Raw genomic sequence first — 18,475 nt, forward strand, 5'->3', positions numbered from 1 at the left:
TCCTCAATTTACTATTTGACTTCAAGGACTCGAAACTAACGGTGTCAAGGGGGTCGGATGTAACCCGAATCCAAATCTGGTTAGTTGGATTTGGTAGCCAAATTTGGATCCCATTCAAAATTGGATTCAGGTTCAGTATTGAGTTTTTCATTGAACCCAAATCCGATTAAAATTGAAACCGACTGAAACCCGAATCCGATTAAGTATTATAAATATCGGATTTTAAGGTAGCTGGATCCGGATTTTTATTTTATCTTTTTGTCATCCCACTCTTAATCCGATTAGGTCAGATCTGATGAAGTCGGATTCGGTAATGCCTAGGTCCAACCTGTTGGCATCCCTACTTGAAGCCTTATGTGTGTGTAGGTTGGCTAAATGAACCGAATGAATTGACCAAGGAGCTGTCAGTGCACGTCTCCTTGTGGTGGGATGTTACAGGTTCAAAACCCAGTGGTACCTTTGAATAATAACTGGAACTGGTGGGGATCAGACTAACCCCAGCTTGCCTTTCTAAAAAAGATGAGCTCAATGAATCGAACAGAGAGTGTTCAAGCCTAGCTCGTTCTTATATAACGAATTGAACTAATTAAGTTCGAGCCAACTTGTTTACAAAAACAAAAAAAAAAACTTTTTGTTCTTGTTCGCCAAAGAGGCAATGGTTTGAAGAGCTTTTACTTAGAAGGTGCAATGTGTGGTCAACAAAAAAGTGAGGGTCGAAGTGGCCACCAACCTAAATTCAGGTTGAGTTTGGTTTGAAGTGATCAATGGGAATATTGTCTTGTTCACGGCCCCTGACCACTAAGAGAGGAAAGGCGTACAGTACACTCAAATGGACCGTACTCCCCATAGATTTACTTTGGGATATGATAGCCTTTCCAGGAAAAGTCATCAACCATACAGCACCCCACCATGCTTATCCCAGAATGCCATTTTTAACCCCCTAAGGCAAACTCCTGACCAACATGACTCATGATTTTAAGTGAGTTTTATTCATGATTCATTTATTTCACATTACTAGAGAGAGAGAGAGAGTCTGCTGGGTTATCGCCAAGCCAATGTTATCAGAATCGGTTTCGGATCTGAATTGATTTTGAAAACGAATTCAGAGAATCGGCCGATTTTGAATCCAACCAAATCTATCCAAATCGGTCAATTTTTTAAACCAAATCGGCCTTTTGTAGAATCAAATTTCAGCCGGACTCGATAAAAATGGGCTGATTCAGGCCGAATCACAATGATTCTTACAACAATAGGCGATACCCACTTGGGTCAACCAAGAATTGATCCCTTATCCATTTTTTTTTCTCGCTCCTGGCGGTATGCAAGATACCTATATGATATGGCAGGAACCAGATTCGAACCGGTGACACGGAGATTTTCAGTCCTATGCTCCTAGGTTAAAATAAAAACTACCTCAAAAAACTCTTTTATTTTATTTATATTTATGTTATGAGACCAAAAAGAAAAAATAGCAAGAGAAATGTAAGTTTCAGCCAAGCCAAGTCACCAACCGGGGCTCCGTTTGTCTGGTAGGAACTGGTAGTGCACGTCACCTTATGTTGGAAAGATGCAAGTTCGAATCCCAATGGTATAGTTGTATAACTGGTAGGGGTATGCCTAATCCCAGCTTCATCTGTTGAAAAAAAAGTTTCACCCAAGTGGCACCGAGCTCCGTCCAAAGTTTTAAACAGACAGGTTGAACTTAATTAGTTAGGATTTGCGGCTCAATGAGCTCATAGACTTCTGCTTATGTTTGATCTTAGCAAACCATGAATGGGATGTATAAGATGAATCTTGGGTTGGGAATGTGTCTAATGGGGCTGGGAAACTTCATGAGCTGCTTGTGGTTCAGCTCTTAAAGAGCTCATTTCAAACTTGTAAAATAGGTTGGACAAGCCAAACATGAACAAGAAGCACTTGGCTCATGTGATTTAGGCTTATTAACAAGTAATCAAGATAATTTAAACATATTTACATTGCAGAGTTAGTGTTTGGTTTCTAAGCAATGGGTTTAGAGTTCAAATTCTATTATTCTTAACTTTGAAATGATGCATTTTTTTATAAACAAGCCAATTCAAGGTTGGCGCAAAAGATCTAGGAGTTTAAATCTTATTACTTGCAGCTTCGAAACGATGTGACTTTTTTCCTAAACAAGTCAGCTCATGCTTGGTTCTTTTAGCTGGACCCGGTTGTAGGCTTGAGCATGGCTCGGCTCGGCTCGGCTCGGCTCATTTACAAGCCCTAGTGACCAATGAGATGAATCCATAGGCCTTCTCTCAAGTAAGGCATTTTTAGTGAGGGACTATTTTTTTATCACACCCAAAGAAATCATGTTTGTGCTCCAAGACCTGATTGTGCTGTGGCTCAACCATAGTTAAAGGTTGTCAGTCTAGAGGAGTAAAACTCCGAGCCTAGAACCATCACCCCAAGTGACACTCGCAGAAATCAAACTTCGAATGGTACGCCCTTATAACAGCCTTGGCTCTCCACCCCCACTGTGCCAAACCCCATAGGGGTTGTCCTCATGGATGGTTTAGTCATTAAAAAATATTCATGGATATGTTGGTCATTTTCAAAACCATAGCATGTGTATGAATCTCTCTCATATATTATATGCATTCAGTGGGAAATCCCTGGGTCTTAATTACAAATCTCTGTTTGAGATTTTAAAACTGCGTTTGTGCATGTGATTTCTGCAATTCCTGTTCCACTTGGTTTGTTTTTTGCCTCTTGGAAACAGCGGAGAGCATATATGTTTGTGCCTTGAGACCTTAGATTCCCCTGCTGTTTCTTTCTTACAATACTCTCTCTCTCTCTCTCTCTCTCTCTCTCCAAAGCATATATGTTCGTGACTTGAGAGTCGAGATTCCGTCTGTTTCTTAGACCATTAATACAACCTCTTTCTCTCTCTCTCTCTCTCTCTCTCTCTCTCTCAAACTTTAGAGTTAGATCCCCTGTTCTTAGACCAAGATACATCTCTCTCTCTCTCTCGTTCCTGTTTCAATCCCCTATCCAAGTTTTTCGAGAGGAAACAAATTTCTCAGATCAAAATTGAAGGATGTATATCAAGCTACGGTTCTTCAGACGCATGCGCAGCTTCATTCGGAATAAAGCGGCCGCCAAGACCACCTACTGTGCCTCCCAACCAACCATGCCGGAGCAGGAGAGCACCAGCCAAGGCCAAGAGAGGAAGGAAGAAGAAGAAGCTGAGGAAGTTCCTGCTGATGACGGGTCGGCTGAGTTGCAGAGATCGGTGAAACAGCTCCACTTTGGCGATCCGGAGGAGAAGGAGAGAGCAGCCCTCGTGATCAGCAAGCTGGCTAAGGTGGATCTGCAGATGAGGAGGTCCCTCGCTGTTCTCGGAGTCATACCGCCGCTCATAGAGATGTTAGGCTCAAAGTTTTCCGGCCACCGGACTTCGGCCTTGCAGGCGTTGATCGAGATTGGTAATGGCAATTACACGTAAGTCTTTGTTTAGTTTGCTGTTTTTCTTTCCACCTATTTTATTTATAATCTAAAGAAATAACACCCGGCAGAAAGGAGCGGCTAAGTGCCATAGGTATGTAACACTAGCCAATCACATGACAGTATTGCATGAGGCCTACAGTGACATAGTTCAGGCCCCACATGAAATGTTGTCAACGTGATTGCCTGTGTCAAATAGCCATGGCACTTAGCAGCTCTCTGGATCTCTGCTCGGCACAAAGACCTGATCGCCTTGGCTCAGCCTGCGGCTCGCACACAGCAACATTCAGTGCCCATCTAGTCGCTAAGGCCCTACACCACTAGCCAACCCCCTTTTGGCCATTTTCCTTTACCATGGTCACGTAAAGAGATGTATTTTTTTTTTCAACTTATTACACACAAATACAGCACTTGAAATGGCAAACCTGATCGTGCAGGTCTTTTGCCAGTCATATACTTACAGTGGTTGTATGTTGTTTGGTAGCTCCAGATGTCTCGGGCTCGACAGTATATATGGGCTTGAGGGGCTGTAAGTCTCTATGAGCTAAGTTCCGGTCACTGGGTCAAAGTGTTTGGTTTATCTCATAGGGCTATGAACTAGGTATATGCGAGTCAGCATCGGGTGCAATCATACGGCACAAAAATTGTGCATTAAGCACCTGATTGCCCTTCATCAGGCATGGAGGGTACTAATCAGATGCTTAATGCACAAATATTTATGCAATCATATTGCACAAAATCTTTTCACGTTATATATCTCCACGTGAACCATACCCAAGTGGGGCTATAAGATATATTTCACCAGAATTGTCCAAACTCAAAAATCAATCAAGACTAGACAAAATGACTGACTCTGACCCATACGGCTGTTGGACTTTCGGGTCAAGGCACCGAGAGTAGACAAAATTGACTCTCTCTCTCTCTCTCTCTAAAGTGGGGTCCCCAAGTGAGGAAATTTATATATTGAGCACCATCATTGATGGGTTTGGTGCCGTGCTTGAAAGTCAAGTAGGAGCCTGACTTTCTCAACAATGAGCAACACTTTGAGGGAATTTCAAAGTTTGATGGGTGCTAACAACTTATTAGAAAGAGGAATGAAAGGTTTGAAGTTGAGGCCTTAGGCATATTTCAATGGAGGCTCATATTTCTTTATTTTATTTTTTTTATTGAAGGCTCTCAGCATGTGCCATGTTTCATTAGAGGCCCTCAACATGTGAAATATAAGCGTTATATTTTTCATTTTCAATTGAGGCCCTATATATAGTACTCGATGGCCTCAAATCTCAAAGAGGCCAGCTGGCCCTGCCCACCACCTGCCCTGCATGGACCCATGAGGAAATGCACCATCCTCGTTGCCATTATGAATTGGGTCCACAGGTGGTATGCTATTGCTAGCGTTTGGTGCCACTCATATGGTGGACTGCCAAGGAGTGGTCTGCAATGTTGTCAGTATCCTTATCGGCCCTGAATTGTTTCGCCAGTGATTCAGGTGAATCGGCGGGTACCGATTCTCAAGTAAATTGGGTTAAAAAATAATTAAAAAATATTTCTTGTCAATCAAAACGTGACACATGTTAAAACCATTAAAGAAATATTAAAAAAATCATTTTAAGCATATTTTATATTTATTAAAAAATATCCTATTCAGGTTAGTATCGTATCGATTTTCTGCCGATACAACTGAAACAGACAACATTGGTCGTATGCCATGCAAGCAACCCTAGAGCATCTTTGTGCAATTACGTGTAAGGATCGTACATGTCACAAGAAAGAAGAACATGTTGTCATTTGTCTTCAGATGGCATTTGATTCACGGAAAGTCATGTTCGGTCCTGTCTTGTCCTCAGACAGTCCTGAACACGGATGGCAGACACCAATTTTTTTTTTCAAAAGTGCTCAGGGTGTTTTGTTCTTTCCTTGGGGGGGGGGATTAAGGGGGAAGGAACACTCCTCGACACGAAAAAGTAACCCAAAGTGACTCTTTCAAAAGCACCCCTATTATGTCCGTGCATCCCGTGTTTGCGTGCCGGCCAACACATGTAGGCCCCTTGCATTGCGAGGATGGTAGACACCACTGTCCCCAATCGAACGTGTCTTCAGGTGCTTGTTTGGATTTGGTGCTGGTCACGCATTCGCTGGATGGAGTTCAATGGTACTTGATGACCACGTTGTTGTAAACAAGGTTGTTAAATGTGATGAGGCGAAGCGAGGTGTTGAGCCTGTTATGAAGCGAGGCGTAAGCCTCAAGGCGTTGAAGCGTAAGCTTCATGATCAAAATAATAAAATATATAATATTAATAAAATAATAAAAAATTTAAATAAGAACTACTAATAAATGATAGTATAAAATAAATACTATGTTCCTATAATTAACTCATATTATTCATTTTCTTATATGCATGCACATGTAACCCACAATTAAGTTAGACTCATATTACAATATAAAACAAGTTATATCTACAATCATGAAATCATATTGAATACATATGGGGCCATCTCCAAATCAACCTGTTCTAGAAATACTTTCTATGCACAAAATTTTTGTTGTAATAATAGAGTTCAAATGCACAATTAATATAAAATAAGTTAATTCCTCCACTATTGTACAAAACTAACATTCACATAATCACAAATGAATAAATAAAATTAAAAATATCTCTTCAAATATTTAACAAAATGTAAACAAGATACCTCTTCAAGTTAAATAACATCAAATATTTAACAAGTCATAAGTCTTAAATGTCTCATTAAAGGCAAATAACATAAAGTCGAATCTTTTCAATGCCACAAGTCTTAAATAATATCAAATATTTAACAAGTCATAAGCCTTAAACAATATTAAATATTTTCAACAAAATTGTCTTCACTAGGACTAGATAGCTCATCTTCATTTGAATCATCCATATATGGGACAGTTTCTTCTTCATCTTCAGTTTCTTCATTATCCGCACTCTCATTTTCTGAATCTTCTACTTGTTTTCTTTTACCTTCATTCCAAAATATTAACAAAATTAATATTTAGAATTCAAAAAGTATAAGATTTATAAAATACAAGACATACCTTTATTAGCATGCATCTTGTTTGAAGATGGATCTTTTTTACATTTCTTAGTTGAGCTTGGTGAAGTCTCAAAAGGAGTAACATCTATATCATCCAAATTAAAAGTTGGATCCAACCAAGAATCTTTTAATGCATCTTGTGACAAAACTGGATCTTCTTTTTCTATAATCCACTCATCATCAGAATCAATACTTTCAAGACGCAAAGGATCATCAACTATCTTCCTTCTCATATCTCTTTCTTTCAACTTCATATTGTATATGATAAACACCAAAGCATTGAGTTTTTCTTGCTCAAGGTGATTTCGCCTTTTTGTATGTACCTATAAATTAAAAATTTATATAATTACAAATCTGCAATATATTATGCAACAATGAATAATCAATAATATGAAAATATCTTTATTTACCAAAGAAAAAGTGCTCCAATTACGCTCACATCCTGATGCACTACATATGAGATTCAGCACTCGCATTGCAAAGTTTTCAATTCTTTTGTTTCATCACCAAATGTATTCCACCAATCAGCTAAGAAAAAAAATATTAGTAAGAAAAAAACTAGATCAATTAGAATTGAAATTAAGACAATATAAAGAAAAATATATACATGGATTTTTTCTCTTTCTTGTGCCAATTGACTCTGGTCTACCAAACAAACCAATTGCATTTTCATATGTATCAAGTTGAATCAAAATCTCACAACGTTCTTCTATATTGGGCACTATCTTTTCTAAATATTCCATAAACCCATTTTTAATTTTTTTATCTTTTACACAATCATCATCATAATGAAAGTGTGGCTTTAGAAAATACCCTGCAGAATGTGAACAATGATGCATTTGATTATCCCACCTCTTGTCAATAATATCCCAAATTTCTATATAGTTGCTCTTATCATTGCCTACATAATGAGTTATTTTTTTCTTTTCCATTCTCATATCATTAAACAAAAATCCCATAACTGGTTTACCATCTAAATCAACCCTTCTCAATACTTTCACCAAAGGTAATGTAACTTTGATTATATAAACAATTGTCTTCTAAAATTTTTTATCTTCAGTGACAATGTGTTTTACTTCTTTACCTTTTGGATTTTTGATATAATACTCACTATCTTGAAATTCTGGAGATAAGAACGTATTCTTTAATGCATTTTTGTTTACACCAATACTTTGAAGAGTAAGATAAGAAGTTGCAAAATGAGTAATAGTTGGCCGTAAGAGCTCTTTACCATTTATATATTTTCTCATCAAATTTAAAAGTCATGCATGTCCATATATAAATGTAGTTACAATCTTTGCTTTTTCTCATAGTCGTTTATGCAAATATATCTTGCCAATGTATTCAAGTATCAAATCTATACAATGTGCTGCACAAGGTGTCCAAAAAATATGTTGAAAACCTTCAATATCTTTTAACTTCAAACTTGCAGCCTTGTAATTTGTTGCATTTTCTGTAACTACTTGTACTACATTGTGTTCTCCGACTTCTTTAATAATTTCACTAAATAACTTTACCAAATTATGAGTTGTCTTTCTTATTCCACTAATATCACAAGACTTCAAAAAGACTGTACCTGAAGGATTGTTCACAAGAAAATTAATCAAATTTCTACTTTTACCATCTGGCCAACCATCTGCCATTATAGTACAACTAGTTTTTGCCCATGTCTTTTTGTAGTCCTCCAACATAATTTGAGTTTTATCCACTTCATCTTTTAAAATCCAAGTTCTCATCTCATGATAACTTGGTGGTTTAAATCCTCTACCATAATTGGCAATAGCTTCATACATGGATTCAAAATATTGATTATTGCACAAATTAAATGATAACGCATTTGCAAAAAAGAATCGCCCAATAGCATAACATACTTCTTTTTTTAATGCATTATTTATCGTTGTTTGACGAGCTTTTGAACTCACAAATTGATCCATAAGGCCTTCTGTTTGTAAACTTTCAACTCTACTAGTAGTTGGAGAAGAAAGTTCACCACTCATCAGTCCTTGAGTAAAGCTTTCATTCATACCACTTTGTAATATATTTTTTTCTAGTTTTTTTCTTTTTTCTTCTTTTGCAAAAAATTGTGCCACCTGAATTGGTTCACGATCACATGGTTTAGCACCCTTATGAGTTCCAGCTAGATGCTCTTTTATTCTTGCTACACAACCTTTATAAACTACCTTATAATACTTACATACCAAATTTTCTCTTTTTTTCCTTATCATTCAAATCTTCTTCAAAACAATGCTTCAAAGTGAGATTTGTCCTTGTCATTTTTTTTTTTGAAGATAAACAACCACATGCACAAAATTAGATTTTTTTAAACAATATAATCCATAAGCAAGAAAACATATATTTAAAAGCATCTCTATCATCCAATCCAAATAGTACCCATGCATAATAATAAAAAAAATTTACAAAATCATGCTCAATACAGGACTATTCTTAAGTTTTCTAAAAAAAATTATAAGAGTATTCTTAAACCATACTCTTATAAGGCAGTGGATTTTATTAAAACATTTGATGCACTAGTCCCTGCTTGCCATCAATAGAGAGGCAGAATAGAGAATCAGGCAGAGGCAGAGGCATCACCTCTGCTTGTCGATCGAAAAAGAGATGCGACAGAGGCGTGCCCCTGCTAGCAGAAATCAGAGAGGCGGCAAGGGGCGAGTCCTTGCCTGCCATCAATAGAGAGGCGACAGGGGCGTCCCCTGCCTACATAGAAACAAAAAGGTGGCAGGGGTATCGCCCATGTCTGTCAAAAACAGAGAGACGGCAGAGGGCGAGTCTCTGCCATCAATAGAGAGGTGGTAGGAGCGTCTTCTGCTTGCCCAGAAACCAAAAGGGTGGCAGGGGCATCGCCCCTGTCTGTCAAAAATAGAGAGGCGGCAGAAGGCGAGTCTCTGCCATCAATAGAGAGGCGACAGAAGCATCCCCTGCCTGCCCAAAAACAATATGCCCCTGCCTGTCGAAAACAAAGAGGTGGCAGGGGGCGAGTCCTTGTCTACCATCAATAGAGAGGCGGCTGGGGCATCGCCCATGTCTGTCGAAAACAGAGAGGCGACAGGGGGCAAGTCCCTGTCTGCAATCAATAGAGAGGCGGCAGGAGCGTCTCCTGCCTGCCCAGAAACAAAAGGGTGGCAGGGGCATCGCCCCTGCCTGTCAGAAACAGAGAAGCGGCAGGGGCGTCACCTCTGCCTGTGTCAGGATCCCAGAGGCGGCAGAGGGCAAGCCCCTGCCTGCCGAAAACAGAAAGGGAGAGAGAGGTGGAAGGCATGGCAAGAGGTCGTTGACCTCCTACCGCCCCTTCGACGTATGCAGAGAGAGAGGGGAGGCGCGACAGAGGGGCGTCGACCTCCTGCTAGCCTCCCGACGAACACAGAAGAAAGGGGGAGAAGGAGATGAAGAAGACAGAGGTAGAGAGGGTGCGTACCTTTGAGGCTTTCGGTGATGGCGGCGGCAGTGTTGATCAGAACACGAGGGAGGAGGTAGCATCGACTTCCCTGAGAGGCATTAGACATGAAGTCGTCAGCACTGGGAGCGAGAGACGAGGAGAGGAGAGGAGGAGGAAGGCGCAGGCTGAGAAAGTCCTCCCTCCCCTCTGCGATTTTTAAAGAGGGTTGGGGGAGGCACGAAAAGGGAAACCCCAAGGGGGTTTCCTTACTTGCATAGGGGAAAGGAGGGAATGTGGGTGTGGGTGTGTGGGTGTGTGTGTGTGTGGGGGCGGGGGGGGGGGATGAAGGTTTAAAAGAAACCCCTTCCCCCTCGTGTTTTTTATTTTCGTGGGCTTTACAGTAACATGATGCGTACGCCTTAGAAGCGAAGCGCGCCTTGATGTGAGGCGTGTGCTTCGAGCCTGCAAACGCCTCACTACAGTGCCTCGGTTCCTTGAGCTTGCGCTTCGCCTCTGAGGCATACACTTCAGGTACTGAGGCGTTCGCCTCTCACAACACTGGTTGTAAATAGGCTCATTTATAGCAAGCGCTTAAGTGGGTGTCCGTTGTTTTATGCGTTTTTCAAAAATCAAAGTTGGGCAACTTGTAAATGTCACCAAGTTGATGGGAGATCACAACTTCGAAGTCTACTGGTAGAATTACTAGTCGAAGTACTCTCCGGTGGATAGGGGAGACCTTAAGGGTTTTACCAATCGGAAGCCAGCCAATGTGGGGTCAGTGATGGGTTTCTTTTTTCCTTGGACTATCCAAAAAATAGAAAGTTGAATACGAGTTCCTGTAAACTTGTGCTCTTCCTAACCGAACAGAGAAACTCCTGTAACCATTGTTTAAATTCAATTCTGCCCATTGCAGTTTGTACATAGCCTCAGAAAGCAAATTCATTCAAGTTGTGTTATAGCTTGTCCAACCATTTCTTGAAGAAATCACAAACACTTGTTCCGGTCAACTTATGAATCCCTTTGTTAAACCCTGCATTATAATGATCATGGCAGTTTCAGAAATGATATGGGTATCTTGAATTCCTGACCCGCTCCAGTACATGATCTAATCCAACAAAATCTTTTTTGAATATCATACTATAAGAATTTTCAATAAGGTTTATGGTGGTATAAGAGGCATTAGCCGGTAAGCTATATTTTTTTCTTACATGTCATTCCAAATTTTCTTCCTTTATAATGGAGAATCGTCTTCTTCGAGTTATAAGAAATTTGAATATATTGGGTGTTTTTGGGGCCTTTGAGAGTTCTTTTGTTGGCATTGTATTGCTCATTTTTGTTAATAGATTTTCTGCTCCTTCACCCGTAGGTGCAGGCTTGAGATTGAATCACGTAAATCTTGTCTTCTCTTTTATCCCTTTTCTTTATCTTGTTTGTGCTTCATTTTGCTTGCGGTTGCATAACAAGAAATGAAAGAATTTGTTAGTCCACCTCAATGAATGCCTCAGTTCATACTAAATAACCCTACTCTTAAAAGATACATAACCTCGGTTCCCTTCTTTTATAACCAAGGAAGCCATATAGCCACAAGAAGAAATTACAAGTTACAGTTTTTGTGGTACTACATTTGGATTGTCTGGTAGTTTGTTTTAATTATGGGCGTTTTGTAATTAGTTGTTTGAATGATATCTGTAAACACCAACTGCAAATTACAGGAATAAAGCTCTAATGGTGGTGGCTGGAATCCTTGCTAAGCTATCAGAGCTTCTCCAGGAAGAGCGGGACCTACTATGGAAGCAAGAGATAGCAACCCTCCTGCTATCAATTTCCACACTTGCTGATGCTCAAAGCTCGATGGCATCGACTCCGATCCTCTTGTTCCTAGTAGACATGCTCGATTCGAAGGCGGTCGACGAAAAAACAATGCAGGCATGCCTGGCATCCTTATACAATGTCTCCACCATTCTGGACAATTCAGAAGCTCTAGTGTGTAATGGTGCAGTCCCCACTCTAATGAAGTTATTGTCCCAAGAAGACTGTGCGGAAAGGGCCCTAGCCACTTTGGGCAACTTGGTTGTGACTGTGTCTGGGAAGAGTGCAATAGCGAGCCATCCCCTGGTGCCTCATAGGCTGATAGAGGTGATGTCATGGGAAAATAAACCCAGGTGCCAGGAGTTGGTTGCTTACATATTGATGATTCTTGCACATAGGAGCCCACTTCAAAGGGACAAGATGGCAGAGGCTGGCATAATTCCTGTTCTCCTAGAAGTATCACTATTGGGAAGCCCATTGGCTCAGAAAAGGGCATTGAGGATATTGGGTTGGTTCAAGGATGGGAAGCTAACAAGCACAGCCCCACACTCAGGGCCACAAATGGCTGAGATATTACAACCAGGATCACCATTGAGTCTGCAAGAAATGAAGGAAGGAAGAAGAGCTATCAGAAAGATGGTGCAAGAGAGTCTTAATAAGAACATGGAATCCATTATGAAGAGGGCTAAAGCAAATTGTACCAACCCTCCTGCTGCTTCAACAATGAAGGCTTTTGTGATTAGTACAAGCTCCAAGAGCTTGCCTTATTAAAAGTCCTAACTGTGTGAACAAGAATTGGGCAGGTAGCTTTGTGATGCTCAAGTGTCATTAGGATTATACTCTTCTTGGCAATGCATAGCAAAAGCTGTGTGAATTCAAAAAAATGTCAATGAGAGCAAAGGTGTACAAAGGAAGAAGAAAGAATAAATAAACCTAAATATCTAGCCTTTGAATCAGGTAACTGGACTCATGAATCAGGAACATGGAGGGGAAATAAACAAACAAAAATTGTTTTGAGCATCTTTGACTTCTGCAACAGATTATGGGGAATAGAAAAATATATTGTTTATTGCCTTTGACTCAGAGATTTTGGTGTTTGTTGTTTATAGTCAAAATGCTGATATGATAAGATAGAAAAGAATAAAGAACTTAGAAAAACTAAAATAATGAACCATGGTTGTCTTGTCTTTGCTCTCTGAGAAAAGTTCCTTTTTGATAGGTTTAAAAGGATGAACCAATATGTTTTGTAGCCACATGTATAAGCCAGTGGTGTTAGTTTCAAAACTGAATCTTGGTTTAGATCATTCATTGATGAATCTTATTTTGGAATTATTCATATATGGATCTTAGATCTGGTTGACTTGATCCAAGGGCATGCACATGCATATGCATTACAAGTTATATTCATGAACTTTTACGTTGTATATCTATAAATAGTTGACCTTATAGGGTTATTTCTCGCATATAGCCTGTTAGATTGAATGTTTTCATTTTTAGGAGTTTATGGATATTATTACTATTTGAAAGGATCCCAAATTTGAGGGAGATCTGAGTATTTGAAAACGGACCCTCCCCGATCTGTCCTCAAGTCTGAGGATCTGACCCCTTTTCCCTTTATAAAAGGGATTTCAAATCCATGATTTGAAATGCCTCATTTGAGTAGCACTGTATCTGAGCATGAGCATGAGCACTGTATCTTGAATATGTGATTCGTGCTCTCAAACGCACCCTTAATGGATCAATAAAATGAATATAAGGTACACTTAGAAGGTGTTTGAATGGCAAGACGAAGGCCACACTGGCATAACGGGTGGCGCTTGTCCTGGACTTGAAACGTCCTGGGCAGAACTTCATAAAGAGCCTGCACAAGACTTGCTTTGTGCTGTCTTGAATTCAGTGTGCCCTGCCTATCAAACGCAGGACAGCGCCCAGTCAGGGACTATACCTACCCACACCGGTGTGTCCCGTGTATCAAATACACCTTTTAGCGAATGATTAATGGGACACCTTACCTATAAAGTTATTATCGTAAACTTGGGCCAAAACTTATGACTTGGAGGCTTGTAATTGTCTCCACTAGGGTTGTACAGATGTAATATATACTTTCATTTCATTTTAAACCTTTCTTTACCTAAGGGCACGTTTGGAAGCGAGAAAGATGTAGGAAAAGTGAAGCAAAGTGTAAATCTGACCCTTCCAAATCAGAGAGACTTTTTTTTCTGAGAGTTTTCTAAAAACTACACATTTTTATAGGAAACATTCCTCCATGGAGGGTGGAGGAATGTTTCTTACCAAAAAAAATTTACTTTCACTCCCCCACCACCCTCCTCTTCCTCTCTCATTTTTTTACATTTTCTCATGCTACACAAACAAGCGAAAAACTTTCTTTTGAAAAGCTTTTCATATCAAAAACTCTTATAGACAAAACTTTCCTTTCCTACGAGAGTTTTTCTCACTTCCAAATGTGCCCTAAAACTAGTTTAGTCTTATTATCTTGAGAGCAAGATTGACTTTGTTCACCAACTGGGGGGGGAGGGGGGCTCGTTGTCTGGCAAGAGCAATTAGTGCATGTCACCTTGTGTTTAAGGATGGCAGTGGACCAGGGAAGGGGACAAGGTCACCACCCCCGCATTGTCTCAAAATTATGCCCTTCATCCTCATCCTCTCACGGGTTTTTATTTTAACCTTCATCCTTGGTCTATTCCCTGTTTCATGTCCTCCATCCCTGGTCCAAACAAGGTGAGGCAGGAGAGGACTCCATTTTCTCAATCCTTTTGTTGTTGCAGCCTTCTACTGTTAGAAGAAAGAGAGGAATGAAAGAAGATAAATGGAAGCTCGCACAACTCGTTAGAGAAATGAGAGGAAAGAAAAAGGAGAGATTCGAGAAAGAGTTATATATATATATATAAGATTTTATAATATGTATACGGGTATAATAGTAATTTCCTTAACAAAAACCGGGAAAAGGCAAAGTGAGGTAGGGCGGGGCAGGGCAAGAGTAAGTCTATCCCCGCACGGGTTTTGATTTTAACCTTCATCCTCGGTCTATTCCTTGTTTCATGTCCTCCATTCCCGATCCAAATGGGGCGAGGTGAGGCGGGCCCCATCTCCCCCAAGGCCACTACCATCGGTGCTTGTGTTGGGACGTAGCAAGTTCAAATCCCAATGGTACGGTTGTATTAACTGGTAGGGGTCTGCCTAACCCCAGCTTTCTCTGTCCAAAAAAAAAAAAAAAGATTGACTTGATTCACGCCCATGGGGGCTCTACTTTACTCATGGGGGCTCTACTTTACTCATCTGGTAGGGGAAACTCGTGAAGGTTACTATGTTAAAGGGGCGTCACAATTTCAAAACCCATGGGTGCGACCCTTACTGCAAAGGCAAAGCTAGGTGTCTACTCCCAAGTCGGCAAAGGAGACTGAGCGTTTTACGTCAATGAGCTTGCATGCGAGTGAGGTATTTTTTTCCAACTATTTAAAAAAAAAATCGACTTGGTTCACTGTGCCTCATAATTAGTACCATGTGTGCAATCCTCACACCGACAGGGGCTCGGATTGTCTGGTAAGAGTCGGGACGTTGCAGGTTCAAACCCAATGGTATAATTGTATAACTGGTAGGGGTCTGCCTAACCTCAGCTTGCCTTTCAAAAAAAAGAAAAGTGCAATCCTCACTCATACAGGCCTAAGGCTGAACTTGGTTATCCTGAAAGTGAAGTTGACACCATTTCCTTTTATATCAATTTGAACTCAATAAGCTGGAAGACGATTACCATTTTAAACTTGGCAGTTTTAAATTGTGCCCTCTAAACTCATGATTTCCTTTCTTCATTTTAATAGGAAAAACTAAGAAAGAAAAGGTAGACAAACAGAGTGAAATGTCAAACAAAAAGCTGCTTTGGTCGAATCCAAATTCCATATTCTAAGTATCACTTGTAAATTGGGAAAATAAAAAAATGATATTCTGGCTTGAAGGTTTCTCCAAAAAGTCTTCAAGCTTTTCTTTAGAAACAAACACACGTTACTTTATGCAGACTAGCGACATTGACATTGACATGCTGGAAACTTTTGAAGTCTATCAAAGACTCAAGATAACAAATCATGAACTTGTTAAAAAATTCCTCTCTAAAACATAGTGGGGTTTGGCTTAGTGGGATGGGGCCTAGGCCACCAGATGGGTGAGCTAACTTTTTATGTCGTCAGAGAAGGGACCATAGGTTTGGCAGGCATAAGTCCAGCACGGTCAGGTCTCTTACTTTGGGGACGGTTTCTCCGTCGTTTATGAAAAAAAAAAACATAATTACAAATTTCACTTTTACCACTAACCATGCAAAGCATAAATAGTGGCAAATGCTAGGAAAGAGTTGCAGCTGTGCCTTATACAACTCCAGAAAGTTCATGGTAGAATTACTGCACTTGATAGATACGATTCACAGTCACTAGAAATAAGGGCACTTGGAACACTTTTTTTGCAAATCCAAATACTTGGCACAGTGAATTTGCTAGGAATAAACCATTGGATCAGTGTATTTTCAATGGAAAATATCATTTTTGAATGCTTGAATATTATGAGTCATTGATTTTAAAGCCTTAAAAAAATCTCATTTATGCATCATAATCGGATGGTTATTATAAAACCAAGCATGTAGATCACATCCGTATGGTTAGATTCAAGAGAAAAAGAATAAAAAAATCATAAAAATCACCGTTCACACGTTAGTTCTCATATTTCCTGTTCTCATATTGTAATTTAGGCTGCCTACTACTTCTACTGAGGTACATTTGCTGGGATAGAGAAACTCAATCCACACATACATCCTGGGTAGGGCTACTAAAAGATCCGAATAATTAAGCTGAGCTTAGGTTGTTTGGGCTTTGCTCATGAACTTGTCATTAGACGAGACAAGTCCAAAATTGATTTCGAGTTGACTTGTTTTCTAAAAATAAAAATTCTAATTATTTTTTTAATTTATAATATATATGATATATGTATACAAATTAACATAACTTATAAAAAATATATGTATAAAATATATAATATATACTAGGCTCACTTTATGAGTCCAAACAAACTTTGTGGGAGTCGAACAAATTGAGCCCACGAGCAGCTCATCTCATTTTGCAGCCGATTCATGGGGTCATCCTTTTAAGTCATGGCTAGCATACAACTTTGACAATTGTTCCTTGTGACTATTTTTTCTTTTTTGGAAAGGCAATAAGGGGTTAGGCTAAGCAGACCCCACCAGTTATTATTCAACTTGATTACCACTGGGTTTTGAATCTGCAACTTCTCACCACAAGGATACTTGCACTGACAGCTCCTACCAACCACATGGAGCCCCGTTGGTTTGGTTCCTTGTGACCAATTTCCATCGGAAGCAGATCAGGTCATGCTGAACATGAGCATTTTTGCTCATGCCGACATCGTGGCCATCCGATTTGCATTTTAAAAAGCTAAAAAAGTCAACAAAACCACGTGGCATTCATCCAAAATGCAAACAGACGGCCACGATGTTGGCATGAGCAAAAACGCTCATGTTCAGCATGACCTGATCTGCTTCCATTTTCATGTCATACTAAAGGGCAGAGGACAAGATGATGGAAAAACGACGAGGCCTAGAAAATGAAAGAGCAAAAAAAAACCAATGGTGCACGCCAAGTCGAAGACCATAACATTCGAGGGAGGATCAGGTGCAATGTTATTGCACATTTTTATTGTGCTGCTACATGCCCTCCATCTTTGGTATACAGCCTGTGGGGAAATGGGGCCCTACCCTGCCTCGCCCCATTTGGACCGAAGATGGAGGGCATGAAATGGAGAATGGATCGGGAATGCAGGTTAAAATCAAAACCCGTGCCTGAATTAACTTACTCTTGCCCCTGCCTGGCCCTGATCTTTGTTAAAAAAAATATTATTATACTCTTATATATATTCCTAACCCTAACATAGAACCCTTTCTCGAATCTCTTATCTCTCCTCTTTCCTCTAACGAGCTGCCCAAACTCTCATTTCTCTCCAATCGTTCATCTCCTTCCTCTAACAGTAGAAGGCGATAGCAGCAGAAGGACTGCAGAGTTCCACCCCGCCTCACCCCATTTGGATCGGGGATGAAGGACATGAAACGAAGAATGAACCAGGAATGAAGGTTAAAATCAAAATTGATCAGGTAAAATTTTAAGACAGGGCAGGGGTGGAGATCTTGTCCCTTGCACCCGCCCCGGTCCACTACTATCCCTACGTGCAGCAACACATTAAAAGTGTATAATTCATAATTGGCAAAACTCTGTCGAGTTGTCTCGTATCGCCCTTTCACTGAATAAAAAATTCAGTACAACTCGGTCTGGGCTAAACTCGGCCGAGTTAGTAGATAATCGACCGACTCAGCCGGGTTTTGTTGAGACTCACCCGAGTCAGCCGAGTCTCATATACTTTTTTAATAATGACTAATTAAATGCATTTAAGAATTTTAATCAGTAACGGTCCCTTACTCCCCATTAAAAACTTACTTTATATTAGGCATGCAATTTTCATTTTTTTTAGCAAGAGTTACTTTCTTAATTAAGTTTAATCAATCCATTACTTTTAAGAAATTTAGGCACGGGTCCTCATACCCTATAGAGGACGGGTTCTTTAATGGCTTTACTTTTTTTATTGCATTTTCATGATTTTTTAAGTAGTTTTACTTTTTTATTAAGTTTAATTAACAAGCCTTTTTTTTAATAATTTTACACGCCTCATATATGAAGACCT

General features: G+C 39.8%; 1 protein-coding gene across 1 annotated transcript; it reads left to right on the forward strand.

Annotated features, from left to right (window-relative positions):
- The first annotated feature begins 3,058 nt into the window (after nucleotides 1-3,058).
- On the forward strand, nucleotides 3,059-12,805 carry LOC149814524 (U-box domain-containing protein 45-like). Its single transcript, XM_089990376.1, has 2 exons — nucleotides 3,059-3,462; nucleotides 11,632-12,805. The coding sequence occupies exons 1-2, from the start codon at nucleotides 3,059-3,061 to the stop codon at nucleotides 12,497-12,499; spliced, it is 1,272 nt and encodes a 423-aa protein (XP_089846502.1). The 3' UTR covers nucleotides 12,500-12,805.
- Nucleotides 12,806-18,475: the final 5,670 nt, after the last annotated feature.

Source organism: Nuphar pumila, chromosome 15, assembly GCF_984573655.1.
Source record: "Nuphar pumila chromosome 15, dmNupPumi1.hap1.1, whole genome shotgun sequence".
NCBI classification, from domain to species: domain Eukaryota; kingdom Viridiplantae; phylum Streptophyta; class Magnoliopsida; order Nymphaeales; family Nymphaeaceae; genus Nuphar; species Nuphar pumila.

Excerpts from the sequence above, each read along its gene's own strand:
- LOC149814524 (XM_089990376.1), top strand. The coding sequence starts at position 3,059 with ATGTATATCAAGCTACGGTTCTTCAGACGCATGCGCAGCTTCATTCGG. Across the intron at positions 3,463-11,631 it reads ATTGGTAATGGCAATTACAC|GAATAAAGCTCTAATGGTGG; the intron begins GTAAGTCTTTGT and ends TGCAAATTACAG.